General features: G+C 39.7%; 1 protein-coding gene across 1 annotated transcript in view; it reads left to right on the top strand.

Moving 5' to 3' along the window:
- The first annotated feature begins 386 nt into the window (after positions 1-386).
- Positions 387-14,513, top strand: part of LOC126177094 (cyclin-dependent-like kinase 5) — a 33,461-nt gene continuing 19,334 nt past the window's right edge. The window contains exons 1-5 of the mRNA XM_049924348.1: positions 387-470; positions 617-705; positions 811-1,004; positions 1,195-1,282; positions 12,249-12,420. Coding sequence (XP_049780305.1) covers positions 434-470; positions 617-705; positions 811-1,004; positions 1,195-1,282; positions 12,249-12,420 — 580 coding nt within the window. The 5' untranslated portion in view covers positions 387-433. The remainder of the gene's footprint in view (positions 471-616; positions 706-810; positions 1,005-1,194; positions 1,283-12,248; positions 12,421-14,513) is intronic.

Genomic DNA, 14,513 nt, shown 5'->3' with positions numbered 1-14,513 from the left:
GCAATGTGATTGATATCTTTGCACTTTAAGTTTCCGAAGGTTTGAAATCTAATAGTAATGTCGTTTATACTCCGTTACGCTCGTACATGAAGTGATGATACCAAGCTCCTGTTCAAAAGGATCGTCGTAAAATAAGCTATATTTATGATCTTGGCTTCAGAAGAAATTACTTTCCATCAATTCTTAAATCTGCTTGTACACTTTACAGTAGTTCCTTCTAACTGTAATATGATCTGCGATCAGGAAAAATATTATCTGCACAATTTTATACTTATCGAAACGAAACACACTTTGACTGGCAGTTCAGCTCTTGATTTTGTTTCAGTGGTTGGTAATATCTGAGCAGATGGCGTTGTTAAACTCAAGGTTTGTTTTGTTTATGTACAAGAAGGTTGGTAGCACTGTGAGGTGTTGATAGCTGTCAGTGTTGAATATGCAAAAATATGAGAAATTAGAGAAAATTGGCGAAGGCAAGAGCATAATTTTTTCTAGTAGATAGTGTTCGGGAGATTCTGTTAAACTGGAAAACCTCCTTGTCGAAAAACGTGATTATCGGCATTGACATCGTCATACAGTGTTTTTGTTTACACTCTTGAGATTTAATCTTTTGTTACAGGTACTTACGGAACTGTATTTAAAGCAAAAAATCGCGAAACGCATGAAATTGTCGCTTTAAAGAGAGTGCGTTTAGACGATGATGATGAGGCAAGTATTTTGTTGAATTGTTTTCTGCTGAGAGAACGTCGGAACTGTATCAAGCCAGTATAGTGCTATGCAGTTATGAATATTAATGTTGTTGTCATTGATTAGGGTGTACCGTCATCGGCGTTACGTGAGATATGCCTCTTAAAAGAACTAAAACACAAGAATATTGTACGGTTGTATGATGTGCTCCACAGCGATAAAAAACTAACGTTGGTGTTTGAACATTGTGATCAAGATTTAAAGAAATATTTTGATAGCTTAAATGGGGAAATAGATCCAGATGTAGTGAAATCTTTCATGTAAGTACACGCAATTGCTTCACTTACAAAGATTTATGAGATTTGCGCCTTATGGCTTTACCTAACTGTTGATAAATGACCTCTACATTTTGTGAGGCTATATAATACCAGTAAATCATGGTTTATATTGTGCCAGTAAATGACTGTGGCTTTTGACTAAATGTAACAACATTTTAATTTTCTTATGTAGGTATCAACTGCTGCGAGGCCTCGCCTTTTGTCACAGCCATAACGTTCTCCACAGAGATCTCAAGCCACAAAATTTACTTATTAACAAGGTTCGTATAGTTTTTGTCGCAAGCACTGTTGAATACTTATCAATGTGAAGCATTCATGTCATGAAAATGAGGTTTTAATTCAATTCCAACATCAAACAGTTTACACTTGTCTGAAAAAATGAAAATAATGTATGTTGCAATGTTATATGGGTTTGATGTGTCCTGTCATATTTTGCTTGCTGCTCCACTAACCTCATATTATGGAATAGTTTCATTATAGTAAATTTTTGTGACTCTTGTTTCAATTTCCTCATGATGCGTTCAAATGCTGGGATGACTCCTTTGAAAGGGCATGGCCGACTTCCTTCCCCATCCCTCCCTAATCCGATGAGACTGATGACCTCGCTGTTTGATCTCTTCCCCCAAAAAAACCAACTCTTGTGAAATAGCACATGCTTTGTGTGAATGACTCAACTTCATCAATGTAGTGTATTTACTTAATATTGTAGATGATAATGGTTACAGAAGGCTTTTTTTAAGTAAAACTTTAGATGAATATAAGATATTGATTCATATTGATTATATAATACTGTATAATAAAGACGTGATGACAGAAGTGCAAGCCATGTGTGGAATGAGTTAGCCAGATAATAAATAGTAACTTTGGTTACACATGGAGATGTTTTTCATAGAAATTGTGTTTCAGATGTTCTTAACATGCCTGATTAATTCTTGCAGCAACTGGGTTAAAATGCTTGTAATTATTTTGTACTCTCCTTACCACTCATTTTTAACATGATGGTTTGATACAGCCTGCCATGAATTCCTCACCTGTGCCAAACTCTTCGTCTCAGAGCAGAGTAGCACTTGCAACATACATCCTCAATTATTTGCTGGATGTATTCAAATCTCTGACTTCCTGTTCAGTTTTTACCCTCTACAGCTCCCTCTAGTACCATGGAAGTTACTCCGTGATGTCTTAACAGATGTCCTGTCATCCTGTCCCTTCTCCTTGTCAGCCTTTTCCACATATTCCTTTCCTCTCCGTTTCTGCACAGAACCACCTCATTACTTACCTTATCAGTCCACCTAATTTTCAACATTTGTCTGTAGCACCACATATCAAATGCTTCGATTCTCTTTTGTTCCAGTTTTCCGACAGTCCACGTTGAGCTACCATACAATGAGTTGCTCCAAACATACATTTTCAGGAATGTCTTCCTCAAATTAAGGCCCGCGTTTGATACTAGTAGACTTCTCTTGGTCAGGAATGCCCCTTGTGGCAGTGCTAGTCTGCCTTTGACATTCTCCTTGCTCTGTCAGTCATTGGTTATTTTGCTGCCTAGGTAGCAGAATTCCTTAACTTAATCTACTTCGTGACCATCGATCCAGATGTTAAGATTCTCGCTGTTCTCATTTCGGCTACTTCTCATTACTTTTGTCTTTCTTTGATTTACTCTCAATCCATATTCTGTACTCATTAGACTGTTCATCTCATTCAGCAGATCATGTAATTCTTCTTCACTTTCACTCAGGATAGCAATGTTGTGTACTGATTCTATAAGCTAAATAATGGAAAATCCAGGATGGAATAATGACAGTATTATGAAAAGGATAGATTGCTTCTAACCATATAGAGGAGTCACTGAGTCAAAGACAAGCTCAACAAAAAGATTACTATATATTTAAGCTTTTGGCCAAAACACCTTCTTCTGAAGTAGAAACCCCCCCCCCTCCCTCCCCCACATACGGAAGACCACTATCTCTGGCTGCAGAGGAGGCTAGACTTACCCCCTACAGAAAAGAGTTCCTGTTCCTGTACAACACGGCACTCTGCCCGTCATTATAATACCTGACTGACTCCAGGTGTATAACCTCCTTCCTGGTCGCCATGACTAATTGTATCCTCACTCACAATTACTTCTCCTTTGAAGGCATCACGTAGAAACAAATCTGAAGTACAGCAATTGGCACCCACGTGGCACAATCCTAAATTACTAGGAATGTTTCACTAATAAAGTTTGTTCAAGTCTGTTTTATTATGGCAGATCAGGAAATTGGTGAATCAACGTTGAAAACTTTTGCCTTAAATTAATTTTAACACTATGATTGTTGCATGTAACCATAATCACAAACATGTTACATCAAACTTTTGTTCAGAAAGGTAGTTTTGAATGCTTCTAATTGTTGAGCTTAACTTATGTTCAGTTCAATTGATCATCATAACTGTGTGAGCAAAGCTATTTGATTGTAAGATGAGACCCTACATAATTCAGAGGACTGGAAGAAATTTTAAAAATTAAAAAAGAAGATAGTAAGAATAAAAAAGAAACACAGAAATAATTTAACACAGTATATACTGGAAATAATATGTGCAATACTATTGCTAGATACTTCTGTACAGAAATCATCCTTCATATTTCTGTGCTGAGAGATGTAATATAATATAATGTGTGATGCCATGCACTGTACAGTGGCTGTGAATGTTTGTAAATCTGGTTTTTTTTTTTTTTTTTTTTTTTTTTTTTTTTTTTTTTTTTTTTTTTTTTTTAAAAAGGTTAGATTTGTCGCAGTGGTAGAACACTGCTTTCACAGTTTTAGGGGGCAAACTGCTCAACATTTGATGCAGCTCGCAGCTTTAGACCAACAAGAAGGCACAGTATGTGCTGTGGTGCAATGAATGTACGAAGCCTGTCTTAAAAGTATCCGAACTTTGGCTTGTGACGCTAATCCCCTTCAAAGTAGGCTCCTTGTACTTGCACACACTTAGCCGACTGATCCTTCCACTGCCAGTAACACATCTGGAAGTCTGTTTTTGAAATGGTGTTCAGCTATGTCGTCGTGTTCTGCATGATCTCTTCTCTACTCTCAAAACGGGATCCTTTCAGTGGCATTTTCAATTTCAGAAACAACCAGGTGGTGCAAGGAGCCATCTCTGGAGAGTAGGGAGGTTGGGGAACGGCTGTAATTCCATGTTTGGCCAAGAAATTTTGGATCAAGTGGGGTGAATGTGCGGGGGCATTCTTGTGATTCAGTTGCCAGTTTTTTGCTGTCCACATGTCTGGTCTTTTGTGCCGAACTGCGTCACGGAGTTTCCGGAGATCATCTTGTCACTCTTTGCCCTTACAGTGTGTATCAGTGTGTATTCATGATGCACAATTCCACGGACATCAGAGGAGACAGTCAGCATCACCTTGATTTTGCTTTGCACCTGCCACACTTTCTTCAGCCTTTGAGGCTCGGGATGCTTCCATTGCGATGAGTGTCTTTTTGTTTCTGGGCCGTACACATACACCCATGACTCAGCTCCTTTTATCACGGTGTTCAGACACCGAGGATCAGTGTTGGTGGTGACCAGAAGGTCCTGTGCAACTTCAAGACGGAGGCCTTTTTGATCTCGCGACACCAACTTGGGCATGAATTTCGCAGCCACTTTGTGCATGTTCAAAATTGCATGTGCGGAATCTTTACTCACTCCACCTTCTTGGGCAATCTCCTGCACGGTCAAACAATGATCTGCCATCACCAAATTTTGCACCCTCTCAACAACAGTTGCTCTCCGAGCTGTTTGGAGCCTGTCAGAACGCTGGTCACTCTCTGCTGACGTGCGGCCTTTTTTGAATCTGTTGAACCACTCCTTCATTTGTGTTACACCTGTCGCATCTTCTCCAAACACCTGCTGTATCTTATGAAATGTTTCGTTTCGAGAATCACCAAGCTTTTGACAAAATTTGATGCAGTATCTTTGCTCAACACATTTAGTCATCTTGTGAACACGTTGTGTACCACCTCACTCAGTGACCGAAGGGCAGCGACTGACACACTGGAAGGCAGGGGCAAAATTCATGCGTGCGCATATAGGTCTCTTCCTTTACTGTGTACAATGGTGCCGTTCTATCATCTCTTAGCACCTCACTCAGTGACTGACGGGCAGCGACTGACACACTGGAAGGCAGGGACAAAATTCACGCGTGCGCATATAGGTCTCTTCCTTTACCTGTGTACAATGGTGCTGTGCTGTCGTCTCTATTTTGCATGGAAAAATCAAAAGTCGGATTCTTTATAGACAGACCTCGTATTGCATTCCTGAAAAAAAAAGGAAACTGTGACTAGCAGTTTCTACTGAGTTGTACTTCAGTTTTAACCTCAGATTAATACCATTTTAAACTGCTAAGAAGAGTGATTGCTTTTCCCTCTTTCCTTGTATACTGCCTTATTAATTGGTATCCAGCACTGAAATTGAGGCTAAAGCATTCATATAGATTGCGTTACACATACGTGAAGAATAATCATACCTGATTAATTCAGTGAAAATGGCCATGAAATTTTGAGTCTCATGGACAGTGAGAGGGCAGCATTTGCTGTGTGGCAAAACAACCATAGTCTGCTTCCAAGGAACTACATTATCAGGAAACCGTATCAGAACACAGGTGAACTTCAGAACTGAAGAGTCACTGATGGGTGCTTAAATCCTGAGAAAAGGAACATCCGGTTGAAAAACCAAAACCATACAAACTTCCTTCGGTGCTACCAAGACAGAGTACAGCTCATGTACTCACAAGCCTCAACCCCATAAGATCTATGGACGGTGGTACTTTTCTGAAAGGCAGCTGTTCTGTAAAAGGTGATTGGAAGAAACATTTCCAAGAATGGAATTCCTACAGATATCTTCCTCCCCCCTCCCCTCCCCCCCCCCTCCCCATGAACCATTGACCTCGCCATTGGTAGGGAGGCTTGCGTGCCTCAGTGATACAGATAGCAGTATCGTAGGTGCAACCACAACGGAGGGGTATCTTTAGACAGGCCAGACAAATGTGTGGTTCCTGAAGAGGTCAGCAGCCTTTTCAGTAGTTGCAGGGGCAACAGTCTGGATGATTGACTGATCTGGCCTTGTAACACTAACCAAAATGGCCTTGCTGTGCTGGTACTGCAAACGGCTGAAATCAAGGGGAAACCACAGCCGTAATTTTTCCCAAGGGCATGCAGCTTTACTGTATGCTTAAATGATGATGGCGTCCTCTAGGGTAAAATATTCCGGAGGTAAAATAGTCCCCCATTCGGATCTCCGGGCGGGGACTACTCAAGAGGATGTCGTTATCAGGAGAAAGAAAACTGGCGCTCTACGGATCTGAGCGTGGAATGTCAGATCACTTAATCGGGCACGTAGGTTAGAGAATTTCAAAAGGGAAATGGATAGGTTAAAGTTAGATATAGTGGGAATTAGTGAAGTTCGGTGGCAGGAGGAACAAGACTTCTCGCAAGGTGAATACAGGGTTATAAATTCAAAATCAAATAGGAATAATGCAAGAGTAGCTTTAATAATGAATAAAGAAAATCGGAGCATGGATAAGCTAATACAAACAACATAGTGAATGCATTATTCTAGCCAAGATAGACGCAAAGCCCCCGTCTACCACAGTAGTACAAGTTTATATGTCAAATAGCTTCGCAGATGATGAAGAGATTGAAGAAATGTATGATGCGATAAAAGAAATTATTCAAATAGTTAAAGGAGACAAAAATTTAAGTCATGGGGACATGGATTCAATAGTAGGGAAAGGAAGAGAAGGAAAAGTATTAGGTGAATATAGACTGGGGGTAAGGAATGAAAGAGGAACCTGTCTGGTAGAATTTTGCACAGAGCATAACTTAATCGGAGCTAACACTCAGTTTAAGAATCATGAAAGAAGGTTGTATACATGGAAGTGGCCTGGAGAGTCTGGAAGGTTCCAGATAGATTATATAATGGTTTTAAATTGTAAGACATTTCCAGAGGCAGATGTGGACTCTGACCACAATTTATTGGCTATGAACTGTAGACTGAAACTGAAGAAACTGTAAAAACATAGTAATTTAAGGAGATGGGACGTGGATGAACTGAAAGAACCAGAGGCTGTAGAGAGTTTTAGAGAGAGCATTAGAGATTGTTTGACAAATACAGGGGAAAGAAATACAGTAAAAGAATGGGTAGCTTTTAGATACGAAATAGTGAAGGCAGCAGAGGATCAAGTAGGTAAAAAGACAAGGGCTAGTCGAAATCTTTGGGTAACAGAAGAGACATTGAATTTAATTGATGAAAGGAGAAAATATAAAAATGAAATAAATGAAGAAGGCAAAAAGGAATATAAATGTCTCAAAAATGAGATCGACAGGAAGTGCAAAATGGCTAAGCAGGGATGGCTAGAGGACAAATGTAAGGATGTAGAGGCATGTATCACTAGGGGGTAAGGTAAATACTGCCTACAGGAAAATTAAGAGAGACCTTTGGAGAAGAGAGAACCACTTGTATGAAATCAAGAGCTCAGCTGGAAACCCAGTTCTAAGGATAGAAGGGAAAGCAGAAAGGTGGAAGGAGTATATAGAGGGTCTATACAAGGGCGATGTGCTTGAGGACAATATAATTAAAATGGAAGAGGATGAAGATGAAATGGGAGATATGATACTGCTTGAAGATTTTGACAGAGCACTGAAAGACCTAAGTCGAAACAAGGCCCCAGTAGTAGACAACATTCCATTAGAACTAATGATAGCCTTGGGAAAGCCAGCCATGACAAAACTCTACCATCTGGTGAGAAGATGTATGAGACAGGCGAAATACCCTCAGACTTCAAAAAGAAACTAATAATTCCAATCCCAAAGAAAGCAGGTGTTGACAGATGTGAAAATTACTGAACTGTCAGTTCAATAAGTCACGGCTGCAAAATTCTAACACGAATTCTTCATAGACGAATGAAAAAACTGGTAGAAGCTAATCTCGGGGAAGTGGAAGATCGGTTTGGATCCCATAGAAATGTTGGAACACGTGAGGCAATACTGACCCTACGACTTATCTTAGGAGATAGATTAAGGAAAGCAAACCTACATTTCTAGCATTTGTAGACTTAGAGAAAGCTTTTGACAATGTTGACTGGAATACTCTCTTTCAAATTCTAAAGGTGGCATGGGTAAAATACAAGGAGCAAAAGGCTATTTACAATTTGTACAGAAACCAGATGGCAGTTATAACAATCGAGGGTTGTGAAATGGAAGCTATGGTTGGGGAGGGACTGAAACAGGGTTGTAGCCTATCCTCGATGTTATTCAATCCGTATATTGAGCAAACAGTAAAGGAAACAAAAGAAAAATTCGGAGTAGAAATTAAAATCCATGGAGAAGAAATAAAAACTCTGATGTTCACTGATGACATTGTAATTCTGTCAGTGACAGCAAAGGACCTGGAAGAGCAGTTGAACGGAATGGACAGTGTCTTGAAAGGAGGGCGTAAGATGAACATCAACAAAAGCAAAACGAGGATAATGGAATGTAGTCGAATTAAGTCGGGTGACGCTGAGGGAATTAGATTAGGAAATGAGACACTTAAAGTAGTAAATGAATTTTGCTATTTGAGGAACAAAATAACTGATGATGGTCAAAGTAGAGAGGATATAAAATTTAGACTGGCAATGACAAGGAAAGCGTTTCTGAAGAAGACAAATTTGCTAACATCGAGTATAGATTTAAGTGTCAGGAAGTCTTTTCAGTAAGTATTTGTATGAAGTGTAGCCGTGTATGGAAGTGAAACATGGACGATAAATAGTTTAGACAAGAAGAGAATAGAAGCTTTTGAAATGTGGTGCTACAGAAGAATGCTGAAGATTAGGTGGGCAGATCACATAACTAATGAGGAGGTATAGAATAGAATTGGAGAGAAGAGAAATTTGTTGCACAACTTGACTAGAAGAAGGAATCGGTTGGTAGGACATGTTCTGAGGCATCAAGGGATCACCAATTTAGTATTGGAGGGAAGCGTGGAGGATAAAAATTGTAGAGGGAGACCAAGAGATTAATACACTAAGCAGATTCAGAAGGATGTAGGTTGCAGTAGAAGCTTGCGCAGGATAGAGTAGCATGGAGGGTTGCATAAAACCAGTTTCTGGACTGAAGACCACAACAAGAACAACAACAGATATTTTTTTAAAAAGTGCACCCACCTTGTGTGTGCATACAGATTTGCTCACTACTAAGGTATGAGCATCAGAACTTCAAAGATACAGTAAGCATCATCTTCAAAAAGGAAAATAGGCCCTGATTGTAGGTAGTATTTTGAAATTTTTCTGCTCTCAGTTGCAAGAGAAGTCCAGAGAATAAAACTGCCCATTGCACGTGGCCTTTTATAGATCTGGTCAAGGCCTTTGACTCAGTTTAGGAAGATACTGTCCATAGAAAAAAATATGTCAAGAGACTTTTAATTGCTGCTTGCCGACAAGGAAGGCATTATTCTCCCTATTAGCTCTAGTAGCGGACAAGTAGAACAATTTGGAATAGTTACAGGAGTTACACATGGATATGTAATTGCCTGCAGCCATTAATCTGCTCAAAGCAGAATAGCCACTTGGAGTAAGAAATGGAGCACAGGACAGATGGAGGGTTACTTAAACCTCAAAAGATTAAGGGCAAGGAAAACCGTATCTTTGACAATCATTGTACAGCTCCTGTAAGCAAAGACGGTATCATTTTCACTTGCTTGGTATTTGATAAGCAGACCTCCCACTCCTCATGACAGAGCTTATAAAACCATTGAACTTTATTTCAACAGCATACAGACACACGTACTGTATCAACATTTGTATACTGTCTAATCAGTTTATTATTTCGAACAAACAGTGGCAGTTTTCTGCAGGACATAAAACATTTTACCTATATCGCCATTCACATGTGGACAAGTGCAAAGTGATACGGAAGTCCATTGCCATATGTATACTTTCACAACCTTCGCTCACTTACAGCAAAGGGTTTTTAGTAATTGTAACATCAGCACTCTGAATGTGTAACAGTCTGTGTTAATATGAACTTTAACTTATATCTGTAAAACTTGGGTGACTGGATGCATGTAATTAGCTTCGAGAAATAGCTGTCTGAGCAGAAACCTGAGAATAAAATGACAATACTGGCTTGCCCAAACCAGTGCCCTTGAAGAAGCCAATGCTACAGGATTTGAGGTGACAATAATTGAATATCAGTTTTGATGAAGTAACATCTTCCCAAGTAAATCATGCCTGATACTTCCTGGCAGATTAAAACTGTGTGCCCGACCGAGACTCGAACTCGGGACCTTTGCCTTTCGCGGGCAAGTGCTCTACCAACTGAGCTACCGAAGCACGACTCACGCCCGGTACTCACAGCTTTACCTCTGCCAGTACCTCGTCTCCTACCTTCCAAACTTTACAGAAGCTCTCCTGCGAACCTTGCAGAACTAGCACTCCTGAAAGAAAGGATATTGCGGAGACATGGCTTAGCCACAGCCTGGGGGATGTTTCCAGAATGAGATTTTCACTCTGCAGCGGAGTGTGCGCTGACATGAAACTTCCTGGCAGATTAAAACTGTGTGCCCGACCGAGACTCGAACTCGGGACCTTTGCCTTTCGCGGGCAAGTGCTCTACCAACTGAGCTACCGAAGCACGACTCACGCCCGGTACTCACAGCTTTACCTCTGCCAGTACCTCGTCTCCTACCTTCCAAACTTTATGGTAGCTCAGTTGGTAGAGCACTTGCCCGCGAAAGGCAAAGGTCCCGAGTTCGAGTCTCGGTCGGGCACACAGTTTTAATCTGCCAGGAAGTTTCATGTCAGCGCACACTCCGCTGCAGAGTGAAAATCTCATTCTGGAAACATCCCCCAGGCTGTGGCTAAGCCATGTCTCCGCAATATCCTTTCTTTCAGGAGTGCTAGTTCTGCAAGGTTCGCAGGAGAGCTTCTGTAAAGTTTGGAAGGTAGGAGACGAGGTACTGGCAGAGGTAAAGCTGTGAGTACCGGGCGTGAGTCGTGCTTCGGTAGCTCAGTTGGTAGAGCACTTGCCCGCGAAAGGCAAAGGTCCCGAGTTCGAGTCTCGGTCAGGCACACAGTTTTAATCTGCCAGGAAGTTTCATGTCAGCGCACACTCCGCTGCAGAGTGAAAATCTCATTCTGGAAACATCCCCCAGGCTGTGGCTAAGCCATGTCTCCGCAATATCCTTTCTTTCAGGAGTGCTAGTTCTGCAAGGTTCGCAGGAGAGCTTCTGTAAAGTTTGGAAGGTAGGAGACGAGGTACTGGCAGAGGTAAAGCTGTGAGTACCGGGCGTGAGTCGCGTATCGGTAGCTCAGTTGGTAGAGCACTTGCCCGCGAAAGGCAAAGGTCCCGAGTTCGAGTCTCGGTCGGGCACACAGTTTTAATCTGCCAGGAAGTTTCATGTCAGCGCACACTCCGCTGCAGAGTGAAAATCTCATTCTGTAAATCATGCCTGCTGTACTTATGGCTGGACACCATAAGCACAGATTACAACATAAAAGGTAAAAGGATACTCTGAAATGCAATATGGAGAAATACTGGGTCAGTATTGAAACTGGGAGTATGTAACAACTAATCAACAAGACTGGTAACTTATCTGCTTTTGGCTTGTTGTCACTTTAATGTTAAGTAACTAAAATTGTGATACATTTCATTATGTTGTATAATTTGTGTAGCATCAGTTACGGAATTTGACTTAAGAAGTGTGTAATACATAGTCATTCTTCATGTTCTGTTAGATTAACAAGTGACTTGCATATTTAAACAGGTAAAGATACTTGGAACAACCTGTGGCCTACATAATGCAAAGACAAAGAAAGAGCTCCAAAATTTTAAGAAATTTCAAACCTTGTACTACATCAGCATTCATTACCCTTGTGTTCCTGCTAGCTTTCTGATTACGGTCTTTCACTGGACGTAAATCATGTTGGATTTATTTTTGCAGTCAGTCAGGGTGTAGGAGACAAAATGCTGAAGGGAACATTCAATTTGATCTGCCTTACTGATTTTTTGGCTGTTCACTAATGTTCAGTTAATTTAGGGCATGCATTAGGCAAATGTGGTCTGTATCCTGCCACACAAGGCTAGAATTTTATGTAAGGTGAGAATTGATAAAGGAATGATTTGTTCCATATGCCATTGGTAAAATATGTGATGTGATGTAATTCAAATGTTTTGAATTAACTGTGCAAGAATGTTTTACTGTCTTGTATTCCTTCCCCAGAATGGTGAATTAAAGTTGGCAGATTTTGGTCTTGCTCGAGCTTTTGGTATCCCTGTCAAATGCTACTCAGCAGAGGTTGTGACATTGTGGTATAGACCTCCTGATGTCCTGTTTGGTGCCAAACTTTACACTACATCTATTGACATGTGGTCTGCAGGCTGCATCTTTGCTGGTAAGCACTTTACTCAGAATAATTTGAAATTCCCAATTTAATGCTTTGTGTGAAAGGGGAGCTTATTGAATATGTTTGCACAAGATACACGATTCCACTCTGAAACTTGTAAAAGAAGGCAAAATCTCCATAAAAAATGTAGCCTGCTTGGATAACCTTAGGACTGTCTGGTGAAACTGAGTTTAAACCTATGTTAGTATGGCCGTGTCATTAGCAGTCACGACATTTTTGATCTGCTTTTTAAAGTCATTGGAAGATCATTTCTGTAGTTTAAGAATAAGACCAGACCCAGTATTGATCCTTGGGGGACTACTTATATTATGGTCCCTTATTCTGAGGTCAGCCTTATTCCTGTGCAAGAGTCTGTGACCCTCTGCTTTCCATTAGGAAAGTAAGGCTACATCCATCCAAGAGGAATGTTATTAATGCCGTAAGATTTTCGTTTACCACATACAATCATTTGAATTGTGAGTAACTGTTTATGCATCACATAATAGATGCTTATTAAACATCTTGTTAGGGTACAGGAGACACCAAAAATTGATAATATAATTGATTTGTATAAAGTGAGGCAGAACAGCATTCTAAAATTAAGATTTTATCCTGGGAATGAGGAGTTGTATTTCCATAATAAGATGTTAAGTATCAGTGACATCCTGCTTAAATTATCGATCCATCCTTCATAAACTAATTCACCGAGTGATAAGATTTCTGTAGTGGAGTATCGTGTAGCTTCTTTTTCAGTAGAGGTTCACGTTAATAACATTCTTGTCTTTGTCTGTTCAAGAGTTTCACTCCCATATGTTGAGGATTCTCAGAAAATAATTTGTATCAGTGGACAGGAATTGTGAAACTAACTTATTTTTTGTACTATACAATTGATTGAATGATTTTCCACGAATAATTCGGCTTCACTGTATAAAAAGATGATTATATCACCTTAGAGGGTGCAGGCTTTAAATAAAGGATGACATGATTAACTTGGGTGGGCAACATACATTTTGTGATAACTTTTTTTATCGAGCTTCAGTATATGTGTTATATTACGAAAACTTCCTTAAAAAGCAATATTATACCTTATAACAGATCCAAAATAACTGTGGTATGCAATTTTATGTGTGTCCATGTCAGAGGCACTGGATAATATATGCATAGTAAATGCAAAGATACATGATGTACTTGCAAATATCCAATATGCACATCTAAGTTTAAATTCTTATCTAGATTTGGGCCCAAAACTTTGACAGGGTCAATTCTACTAGGATCGGGAGGACTGTTTGTCAGCTAAAGGCAATGGGAAACAGCAGGTATCAAATTTTGCTGGAGAGACATTTGCTGTAGTTGGAGGCAGTATTGTTTTCAGCCATTGTTTCATATTGTGACATTGCTTCCCTCTGTTTTCTATTGTTGAACTTTATTAATTGTTGATCTTTTATGTTGATGTTTGTTAGCTCCATATTTTGGAAGAGGGAAAATTGTGTTTTTTTTTTCCTTTTATCAATTGGTAAGTTAAACACATATATGGTTTATTAAGTTATTTTATCATTTCCAAACGAGGCTATAACAATGAAATTACTTACTTTCATGTCGAATAAGAACCATTATATGTTTACATTTACCCTAAAGAAAATTACAAAGCAGGGTAACTGGATACAGATACTGAGTGGAGATTGCAAAACAGTACGATATTATTCCATATCAGGTTTTGAAAAAATGTCAACAACCTACATTGCAAAGTTTCCAGATTGCAGTTATGCTGTAAATGATGTTTCAAGAGTTGTGCATAAAAAAACTTAAAATACTTAGGGAACCAGAAGCAGCTGATGGTGTGCTAAAATCAGTCATACACCACCAAATTAAAGGGTGGAAATTGTATTTTTCTGAGAGTCTGGAACTATGGAATAAAAAGAAGAAATTAAATCTGAGCCTTGATACGGGATTTGCATAATTTTATTCTAATTTCTTCTTTGGTTGGAGGGTATCATTGGATAAATTAGGCCTTGGGCATCTGCAAGCTCTTACTCCATGTATTGAAACTGCAGTGGCCCGTTGTTTAATTGCTCATACAGAAACGGAGTATCCATGTGACAGAT

Source organism: Schistocerca cancellata, chromosome 3 (assembly GCF_023864275.1).
Source record: "Schistocerca cancellata isolate TAMUIC-IGC-003103 chromosome 3, iqSchCanc2.1, whole genome shotgun sequence".
NCBI classification, from domain to species: domain Eukaryota; kingdom Metazoa; phylum Arthropoda; class Insecta; order Orthoptera; family Acrididae; genus Schistocerca; species Schistocerca cancellata.
This window is presented reverse-complemented; position numbering and strand designations above follow the sequence as displayed.